The 11,112-nt window shown below is 42.9% G+C and overlaps 1 protein-coding gene across 1 annotated transcript in view; it reads right to left on the bottom strand.

Annotated features, from left to right (window-relative positions):
• LOC103366014 (disks large-associated protein 1-like) overlaps positions 1–11,112 on the bottom strand; it is a 77,864-nt gene that overhangs the window by 58,834 nt on the left and 7,918 nt on the right. The window contains exons 3-4 of the mRNA XM_008293612.1: positions 7,539–7,753; positions 1,374–1,569 (exon numbers count right to left, since the gene is read on the bottom strand). Of these exons, the coding sequence (XP_008291834.1) occupies positions 1,374–1,569; positions 7,539–7,753 (411 nt within the window). The remainder of the gene's footprint in view (positions 1–1,373; positions 1,570–7,538; positions 7,754–11,112) is intronic.

The raw sequence follows: 11,112 nt of genomic DNA, 5'->3' as shown, positions 1-11,112 counted from the left end.
GTGCTGGCTTTGCACTGTCAGGAAAACATGAGTCCTTATTGCTTTGCAAACCCCATACAAGATAAAGCTTCTGTTAAGAGGTCTTTCACTGTGTCACATCATCCCTTTGTCTTTAATACATACACAAACAGCACATTTACTGAAACATCTCATGGGGATTGTCTTTATCATTTTTATCCTCCTATTTGTTTTTACTATCATTACTGAGAGTAATTTTCTCATTTTACTTAAATTGAAAACAATTGTAATTGAATAAATCTGAACTGCAAATAGTTAAACAGTTTTATGGTTAGAGCCATGTACAAGACAACACTGAAATTGTTAATAGAGGTACTTTATTATGGTTACAGAAATCAGGGACAGGTTAAGGATGAATAATACAAGTGGAGGTTCAAGGTAAGGTAAGGTTCAAGGTAAGGGTGTGGCAAATGAAGGCTTACTGAGTACCGATTCATTTCACTTGCTCTGGCAGTGAACAGAAGCTCAAACTGCTGCCTGCCAGGAGGAAATGTAGAGTAATTAATTGTAGGTGCAGTAGGGAGGAGCTATTCATAGACGCTGCAGTCAAGGTATTTAGTAAAACAACATTTATTCCAAAGGAAACAGTGCCAGCACACAGTTTCATGTAAAGAGCACACTTGTTTTGGACAGATTTGTGGAATTGAAAGCATGACTCTGATCCTCAGTATAGCACTTAGAGTGCAGACATGGAGCTCATGCACAGTGCAAAGTCTTGTATTTTCTTCCGTGGACTAGTGCATTATTTTTTTTTATCCTGAACGGCATTGTTCTTTAAATATTTATCCACTGGAACTATAGTTAGAGAAGTGACCTTCGTTCCTTGAAGCCAAGTCAGAGCTTCTGCAGAGGCTTGGTGTTGTTTTAGTGCCGGTTCAGACAGATATCAGTACCACATTAAAAAACAAAAAAAAAGTAGTCCTCTCAGGATGCAAAGAGCCTGAATTTCCTGAACTTCCTAAATCCTATTTTATCTTGTCTCCAAGCACCCAAGATGACACACCTACAGATTCTTGGCAACTAAAAAAAACTGTTTTTTGAAAAGCACTGTGTGAAATGGTGAAAAGCTCTCGGACAAGTAAAAATCATTTGGTTTGTCAATAATTATGTGAATGCTGACTTTATCGGACTGTGTTTAGGAATAGGCTTTGTGTTCTTAGAGTATTGTGCAAAGTGAACTCTAATGGAATTAAGCAAGAGTCATGGATCTTTGTCACAACCCACAAATTCCATTTCACAGCAGAGTGCATGAAAACAATTCCAGACACCATCAGGTTCATCCAAGCCTTTGTGTGTGGTTAAAGGTTTGGGTGGGGCCTGCTATAAATATAGAGGCAGCGGTTTTGGCAACTAACCTGACTGATGGTGCTCATGGCCCTCATGTAGCTTTCATTGCGTGAGCGGTATTGGGGTGAGGACAGCAGCGATTTGGGGTCGAGGAGGGTTTTGGGATCCAGGGTATCCAGGCTTCTATTGATCGAAACCTCACTCACCGCACGCAAATAACTGTGGCTCCTGATCTGCAGTTTAGGGGAGTGTTCCGTCGAAATCCTGCCAGAGGGACAACAGGGATGCAGAGTCATACACAAAGTTATTTCTGAAATGTCATAATACTCATTCAGTCAGTCAGTGTCCATACTACAAGGAAAAATGCATAATTGAGCCACATGTGCAGGGTCATTCAGTGATTTAGCTTGAAAATTCATTCAACATGCACATATTTATCAACCACCTGTCGTTGCTTTGGCAGACTCGTGTCACACAACCAAGTCAGGCCTTATTGTATAGCTCCTTGTCTTAAACTGTCGTACAAAGGTGTGGGCATTACAAAAAGCCGCATAGCTAAATTTGTTTGTTTGTGTGGTTTAAACTGCTGATCTAATTTAAAATGTTAAAAGTCACACCACTCCTTATGGGACCAGCTTGACACCATGGAGTTAGGTCACATTTCTTGTTGTGCCGCTAAGAGGTGGCAAATTTTGTTTTATTTAGAGCACAGTTTCACCTGATTTTATGGCATCATTACTTTAAAGTTTATTATTAACATCTGTGTAATCATGTTACTTTTTTGTTACTTTGTCAACAAATGGCCATAAGTCACTTTTGAAAGACCCCTGAAGAAGACCACAAACAAACCTGGTCTTGGCCTGCTCCTTATTTGCTCCTTTTTTTTTTTTTTAAAGAGGATTATATTCTTGCAAGCCCCTATAATTCTCCTGTTTCAGAGAAGTTGCTAAAAGAGACAAAACACTAAAGCTCAGTATTAAAGGAATCCTAGTGAGGCAGGCCCAAGCAGAGCCTCCACTTTGCTTAAGCAAATGACACTGCAAAGCAGCTTAGCATCAAGTAAGCAGAATTTTGAAGATCCAGACCATTCATACACAGGAGACCTTTACCATAGCACTTTAAAGACTAAAACAGTATATAGATACCACACTGAACTTGAAGATTCAAACATTTTTGAAAATTCTATGCTCTGAGATGGCTCTGATAAGAGGAGTTATGCCAGGCACCTTCTACACACATGTCCCAGTGCCAGCAGCTACGACACAAAGTCTGCAACCTAACAGTTTCCTCTGATTTGAACCATCAGCAAGGACTGTATTCACTGTCGTAGCCACAACTCACAGGGCAAAATAACATCCTCTAGTCTGAGCTAGCACCATAATCCTACACAGGTCACATACACATGTCGTGTTTGATTTGGTCCTAAATAGTGCTATACATGGGGAAAGGAAGGGCAAAACCCCTGTTTCACAACTCTTTTGTTTCTAACCTAAATTTCTAGCACACACATATATTGCTATCTTTACTCACTATTGTTCTGCTGTCTATTTGTCTTCCTATATGAAATGCAATCTATTGAATATAATTATTCATCTCATCACTTTGTAAATGAATAAGTAAATTTCAAAATTATAACACTTGTTATTCTATAACAGTTGCTTGTCTTATTGTTGACACATCTCAATTTTAGGGCAACAGACTTTAGTTATTTGGTTATTTACTGTTATCCATCCAATACATTTTCTATTCTTAAACATTTCTTATGATTAAAGAAGGTTCTTTTTAAAAAAAAAAAAAAAAAATGGACCCCTACTGACAAAAGACGAAACACAAGACACACATTTCTAAACACAAAGCAATTCGAAAAGATTGCTGCTCAGTGATAGAACACAACCAAACACTGACAACAACAAAAAGATTATGATGGAAATGTTTGCAGCAAAAATATTGTCACGGGGAGTTAGAGACCAGGCGCAGACATAAATTGCGCACACCAAGATACAATAGAAATATTTATTAACAAATAATACCCATACAAAGAGAAATAATTCATGAAAGAGAATTAACTAAGGGGACATGTGGAAAAGGGAATTGACGTAGGGGCGTGGGAAAACTGAACTACAGCTGGAATGTAACAAATAGAGAACACCAGGGGAAATACACTGAGGAAGCACAGGACTATGGAAACTGATGAAGGACAGATGTAGTTCACCAAACTACAGAGGATACTATAGGCTTAATCTTATAAATATATCAAACGTCAGAAGCAGGAAACTAACCAGAACCTAGCACTCCAAGGCTAGGGAAGTTTACAAGGACAGGAATGAGCTACAGAAGTCAGAATAATGCACACATGGTGCAACACACAGATTACTAGGCTCAGGAACAGGATGCGCACTAAACGTACAGTCATACAAGGAACGCTAAACAGAATGCGGAGACAAAGTGTTACATTGCACAGAACTGTGGAACACTACTCTGGTGGAAAATGCAGAAAATGCATGCTAAACAGTATATAGTGCTAACCAAACACTAACAACAAACCAGGGAATGCACAGTTAAACAGACTATCCAATGAGAGTCAATCTACATGAAACAAGTCATGAACAACAGAACTAAACTACTTAGCTGACAGGCTGAATAGGGAGAAAGGACAGGGGAATGTGGGCAGAGGTGGGTCCTTTTTTGCTCGATAGAGCCCTGGGACTGGATAATTTCGAGGCCATCGCACCCAGTTTTCCACCTGAACCTGCTCCCTGTGACTCTAAGGAGCCACTTCCTGGAAGACGTTCGAGGAAGAGACGTGGCTCCTGGCAACGCCAGAACTCGCCGCTCCCCAGCGCCTGGACTTCGCTGCTCCCCGACATTGTGGCGGTCCCGCCACCGAGCGTCCAGACCTCGCCCCTCCCCAGCGTCCAGACCTTGCTGCCGAGCGTCGCGGAGGTCCCAACACCTAGCGTCGCGGAGGTCCCACCGCTCCCACCACACCGGTCCTGCATCCTGGTCATCCCCGGGCAGGTGGACGCTGCCACTGAACCGGTTCCTGCCCCTGTTCTTGGGCGGGTCGACGCTGCCACTGAGCCGGTTCCTGCTCCTGGACGGGTTGATGCCCCTACTGAGCCGGTTCCTGATCCCCGGCAGGTTGACGCTGCCACCAAGCCGGTTCCAATTCCTGTTCCCTGACGAGTCGACGCCACCACCGAGCCGGTTCTAGTTCCTGTTCCTGGATGGGTCGACACCGCCTCTGTTCCTGTTCTTGAGCGGGTCGACGCCATCTCTGTTCCTGTTCTCCAGCGGGTCGACGCCGCCTCTGTTCCTGTTCTCGAGTGGGTCGACGCCGTCTCTGTTCCTGTTCTCCAGCGGGTCGACGTCATCTCTGTTCCTGTTCTCCAGCGGGTCGACGCCATCTCTGTTCCTGTTCTCCAGCGGGTGGACGCCATCTCTGTTCCTGTTCTCCAGCGGGTCAACGCCGCCTCTGTTCCTGTTCTCGAGTGGGTCGACGCTGTCTCTGTTCCTGTTCTCGAGTGGGTCGACGCCGTCTCTCCTGTTCCTGTTCTCGAGTGGGTCGATGCTGCCTCTGTTCCTGTGCCTGAGTGGGTCGACACTGCCTCTGTTCCTGTTCTCAAGTGGGTCGACGCCGTCTCTGTTCCTGTTCTCGAGTGGGTCGACGCCGTCTCTCCCATTCCTGTTCTCGAGTGGGTCGATGCCGTCTCTTCTGTTCCTGTTCTCGAGTGGGTTGACGCCGTCTCTACCGGCTCGGGGTGCTGGGACCTGCCAGAGTCGGATGACAATCCCACTGGCAGAGAGACTGCCCCAGCCTCTGATGCACCTGAGCCTTGGCCTGCTCCAGAGGGGCCCCACCTTCACCAGCTCCCGACCCGGGTCTGGCCTCCAGAGGGGATCTGCCTTCGCCGGCTCCTGGCCCAACTCCAGTTTCCAGAGGGATCCCGCTGTTGTTGGCCTCCTGAGGGATCCCGCCTATGCCGTCGCCGGCTTCCAGAGAGATCCCACCTCCTTCGTCACCAGGCTCCAGCCCAGCCTCCCGAGGGACTCTGTCTCCTTCGTCTCTGTGCTCCAGTCCGGCTACCTGAGGGGTTCTGCCACCTTAGTCTCCGGGTTCCTGTCCGGCCTTCCCTGGGATCCTGTCTCTTTCGTCGCCGGCCTCCGGGCCATCCTTAGAGTTTTGAACTGTTTTTGATTAGTCTCCAGATAAGTCTGGTCGGACGCCAGGAGGCGTCTGTTGAGGGAGGTGTACTGGTGGGATTCGAGTTTTGTGCCTTTGTTTTGGTAGTGTTCTTCCTGTGTGTTTTGCTGCGCTGCTGTGTGCTCTGCATTTTCAGGCTGGGCGGGGCCATGGTCGAGGAGGACTCACTTGCTCTCCACCGCACCTGTCCCTCATCATTATCAGCGCTCCTCTTAAGCTGGCTTCTCCCTGTGATGCGGTGCCAGAGGATTCACTCCCCTATGAACGGTAGATCGGCCACGCTTCTTCTCGAGTTCTTGTGCTTGTTGTTTGTTTGTTTTACGTTGACTTCTTCGTTTCGGCATTCCCTTCAGAGCCTCCTCAGCCTGACGTCTCCCCAGCTCAGCCATCACAAATCAACCACCAGCAGCAGCCCTTCGAGTTTCCCCCCACTGTACCACGAGCACCCTCTCCCTGGAGAATGGATTCCCCCTTGCACTGGAGCACACCGCTGGAGCTCCCAGAAGCCCTCTCACCCCCTCTCACGAGCAGCGTGAGAGGGGGTGCACCGGCGTGCACCAGCACTTCCCCCTTCTGCTTCCTTGGTGTCCTCACTCCGTCCCCGAATAAAAACCCTGTTTATTATTGACCTTGTCTCCCTCGTCGCATTCTGGGTCCACTTTCTGTAAATTAGGAGCTCACTCCTAACAGAGAGCCAAGTGCACAATATTTATCCTACATGCAGCACACTGGACAGAAAGTGACATCATGCATATTAATGCCTTCAAAACAAAGGACTAAATCTGAATTCAATATGTTACAAATTTTAATTGAATGGCAGCTCATAAACTGTGACTGTCATCTGTACAAAATGCTGTTGTCACTTGTGCAGAAATGCACTTCTGTTCAGACTTGGATCGTTGTTAAAATTAATATGGACATTATGGGATGATGTGAGTTTGTTGCTAACAACTTGTTTCCGCAGCTTTAAAAAATCTGATAAAATGATGTAGGCTGTAGTCTTTTTTTTGTTTTATTGAGTTTTCTGTATTTAGAATTTGGTGGGTTTTCTAAATTTGCAATTTCTTTTTAAGTCTAGCCTGATATTACAATGATCTTTATGACACAATCACTGCAAAACCTTGTGAACACTGTGGGTTCTCTTTGAACAACAACCATGGTATATATTATATAGGCTATGTTATTAATTGCTGAACCTCGATTGATTCTGTATGTTTATTGAAAGTCTGCTCTTGCCATATAAGAAACCAAATAACCTGAATTAGCAGTAAACTGAAAATCAACTGCAAAGTTTGGACTTTTTGTAATGAACTCAAATTAAAATTTCTATCATCAAACATGCATTGCTAAAAACAAAAAAGAACAGCCAAATTCCGTATCCCACTCATGAAATTTGACATCTCACAAAAAGATGAGAAAATCTGCGTACGTGTGTGTGCGTGCATGCGCATGCACAACTCTGTTGTACATCCATATATCAGACTCACTTCAAACTAGGTGACTGTATATTGCTGGTGACCTAAAGAAGTGCAGTACTGAGCTTGACAAAGGTCAGCAGACAAACTTTTGGAGGTCTTTTTGGGGTCCTCAGTGGGACTTTGACTGCTTGTGACCTGAGTTTAGGTTACCAAGGCAACACCAACAAAGGGAAGAAGGAAAAATGTATGATGTTCTATATTGATTTCATAATATGACAACTTCACACTTGGCAGGTGTATTGCTGGCCACCCAAGGAAAGGTAGCATTGACTTTAAAGTTGTTTGGAAGAACAGTGGCCATTTTAGGGGTCTTTTTGAGATTCTAAGCTTGGTGTAGGCAGAGGTTAAGTCTCTCCTTTTGCTAGACAGTGTTATCAAAGGTAAATGAAAGATTTCTTGGTGATTGCGTATTTTGATACGAACCAAACAAAAATAGGACACATAACCATAATAAATGAGCCATTTCCCAGATGGGAAAAAAATAAAGTGAAAAAAAAGAGAGATTCACGATAAACATCTAGAAAAGAGGGACAGAAACAAGGAGATCTTACTGTAGCGTGGTCATCTCAGTCAGTGATGGTTGTGTGGCTTTTAGGTAGCTAGCCCGGCGTGCTTGAATCTTGGGGGAGGGTTTGGGACTCCCGTCAGAGTCTCCACTGTCATCCTCTGCCATGGCTTTGACATAGCTGCCGCTCCTCATCCTCCGACAAGGGATATCGTCCTCTTTCCCCAGAGGAGAGAAGCCGCCCCACTCATCCTGAGGTACCTGATAACCAGGCGAAGAGGGCAAAGAAACAGCGTCAGGATGATCTACTCCACTGCTGTCTGAGTTCCAGCCACTAAACTGGCTAACTAAACTGTTCTGATGGTACATAGAACCTATGAGAACAGAGCTTGCATTCAGCACAGCGATGAACACGAAACAGAGTAAGATCTGGCATCCAGAAGCACAAACTGCATTAAACTGATGGCTGGTATTTTTTATTAATTCATTCCTCTCTTCCAGACATGCATCCAAACACAGCTCCCCCATTGCTGTGGTACAGTCTGCTGACTAATTAGCATGACACTGTATATGTAGGGGTTGGTCTAACATTTCTCTCTGGCTAATTCCTACATCTGCTTTCCAGGGTTCAGTTTCTTTCATCAACACAGAATTGCACATACACAAGTACAGCAGAGTGTTTAATGTGTGTATGTTCATTTAAGTGCACATGTTTCTGAACTGATCTGACCTGAGGGTCTGCTTGTTAACGGAGAAAGACTTGGTACCTTAGTGGTGTAACATAATGGTGAGCTACAATAACTGCAATTGAATAAATGAAATGAAGAAATGTACGAATAAACATCAAAATGAATCACCTTTCTACAAATAAATTGGATTTGCAATTTTTTTTCTAAACATAAGGCAAAGAGGTAAAATAGGATTTAAATATTTTTCAGTTGAAACAAGTGACTTAAGTCACATAAACAACACATTATTCTCACTTTGCTAGAGCAGTGACTATCCAATCAAATATGTAGTTTGGATATTCTTGATCCATTTTTTGCCATGTCCTTCTCTGAGATTTCTGCTGCATGTGGCATGCGCATAAGGCATGTGGATTGTCCAGAGTAACAAATACGCTGCTTTTTAAAGTCAGGCTACAAATGATAGAAATGTATCAGAACAAACAGTGTCATGCAGCTTGCTGTGTATGAAGCTGTACATCTGCAAACCAGTCAGAGGCCCATTGCTTACCCCTTTAATGGTGACAACATGGCAAGAAGAGGTTCTTTGCTAAACAGGCAGAGACATTTCAACTATGTTTGCTATATAATGTTCGCCAAATTTATTATTTTATCTTTGCAATGGTTAAGTGATAGAACTCATGACCAAAACAAAAAATGTACAAATGAGAAATAGCACTAATCTGAAACTCAACAAACTGCTTTCAAGACAGCTTCAAGCTAGCTAGATTACTTGCAAGAAAGCTATCAGCAGAGCTATGGTGAGCGTGACAGTGGGAGACAACCCTGAGATACTTGACAAAATTTGCAACATGAATAACAGAAATACAAAACGTGGTAGATGATTATGTGACAGTAATTAAAGCCAGTCTGGACTCGTTAAATTAAGATGTGGTTAACTGAGGCTCAGAGACTGTGAGGCAGAGAAAAGATTGCTTCTCACAACTGGAAATATGCACCTGGCCAACCAAGCGCCGAACATGTATCGCAAAACTGTACATCTCAAGGCTTTTCACAAACACAAAAAAACTAGAGCAGAAGACACAACATTCAGATTAAAGGAGTACGAGAACACACAGAAAATAGGCTACTTCTGAAAACATAAATAAGATGATAATTAAAAGGACACATCAGACACCCACCACATTAAAACATAACGCATTACCAGGGCAGGGACCAACAAATCAATGGTCCTGTCAAATTCTGGCAAGATTTCTATGTTTTACCAACAGAGAAGAAGTAAACAGAGAGAGGATGGTACAATATCACACCCTACAACCTTTATTACTAAACATGAAATGGGGACGTTGAAGTACAGTGTTCAGTGCACTGGGCTACACATATCTTAACATGGGACAGTTCATATCTAGCTCCTGTTCTATGTTGAGTATAGTATTTTGATCTGATTACTTAATACTACTGTCTTAAAAACATACTCTGTTTAATGTATTTTATGTTATTAGACTAAACATTTCACTCTTGGAAACATTCTGACACAGTTTCATCTATGCAGTCTTACAATCATTTGCTGCGATGCTCAAATCCTATTTAGAGTTACATTTTGTTGAAGAATTTGTCATAGGTCATATTTATAGAGGTCAATATATACTGTTAACTCATCTGGAGGCACATAGTGTTGTGTTTTTTTCAGTAAAGTTTATTGTCAAGGCAGAGAGACAGGATTTAAAGACAAAGAAGGGTGAATAATACTACGCATGGTTCTAATTGATCACAAAAATGTATGAATTATTTGGTTCAGAAAAAAATGGGAATGTGTTTTGATTCTAAAGAAAAGGACAGTGCTCTCTACCCAACCCAGTCTCACGGCAATTCGTGAAATAGTCGTGAAACTTAATCTATTGATTCGAATTGCCCAATTTTTTCATTTCCCTTACCACAAATTTCAAACCAATACATTTCAATTGGACTTATCTGGACCATGTCTTTCCCCTATTAGACAGTGCATATGCTGTGATGTTTTTGTCTTTCCTTTATTCCACCAGTCAGGCATTAACTAATTTTAGCTAAGCCTAGCTGCTGCTGCGGCTGTTGCTGCATCTTCTCCTGATTTGGCGGTTGGCATCCAACATTCAGGGGCATTACTGCTACTTACTGTACACACACAAAAAACAAGACAGATTCTGTAGGACGGGTCTCTTCCTGGTCTACGGTGAGGCTGCGTGCCGATGTTAATGGGGTTGCTTTAGCAATGAGCGCAAATTTCCCCCAAACACTGCCAGTGTAATAAAAACACAAAAATTTCCACAAGACGATGTACTCTTTTACACTTATTTCATACTACATGTATTATACTTTAATAGTAGCATATTTGTCAGTACTTTAATCTGTTTATTTTAGTTTATTAATTCAAAAACACAACCCTTGGTGTAAACCCCAAGAATAACTACATATTTCATGGCGTGTCCAATCATGTTGTAACGCTATTGGAAGTTGTAGTTTTTTAAAAGATGCACCAAAGTCAAAGTTTAAAGGTCAGTATCTCTAAGCAAGGGCAACTCTGATCTCCCAGACTGGCATAATAAACATAAAGTTTTAATTTTCACCCCTCTGGACTCAGCCCTGTATCAGGGGTGTTGCTTTCTAGGAGATGTGTGAAGCTCAATTGGATAAAATGAAATAAAAATAATTTTATTCAACATAGTGGGTAAATTCTTCAGTGACAGCTCTGTTTTAACTTACTGGAACCCATGGGTGTCATTTTTGGCCTCGTTGAAGATGTTTGTCCTGGTTAAATCCTGGTTCATACTATCCTAACCCTAACACTGAGGACATCGTTAACGGCTGCTTTGTCTCCTCAGGAAAACTTCAGGGTCACACTCATTCATGTGTTTTAACAACAGTCATATGGCTATTCGGCTATACAGTATATAATAA

Source organism: Stegastes partitus, unplaced genomic scaffold (assembly GCF_000690725.1).
Source record: "Stegastes partitus isolate 25-593 unplaced genomic scaffold, Stegastes_partitus-1.0.2 Scaffold897, whole genome shotgun sequence".
Taxonomy (NCBI): Eukaryota; Metazoa; Chordata; class Actinopteri; family Pomacentridae; genus Stegastes; species Stegastes partitus.
Note: the sequence above shows the minus strand (reverse complement) of the source record. Positions and strands in the feature narration are given on the sequence as shown.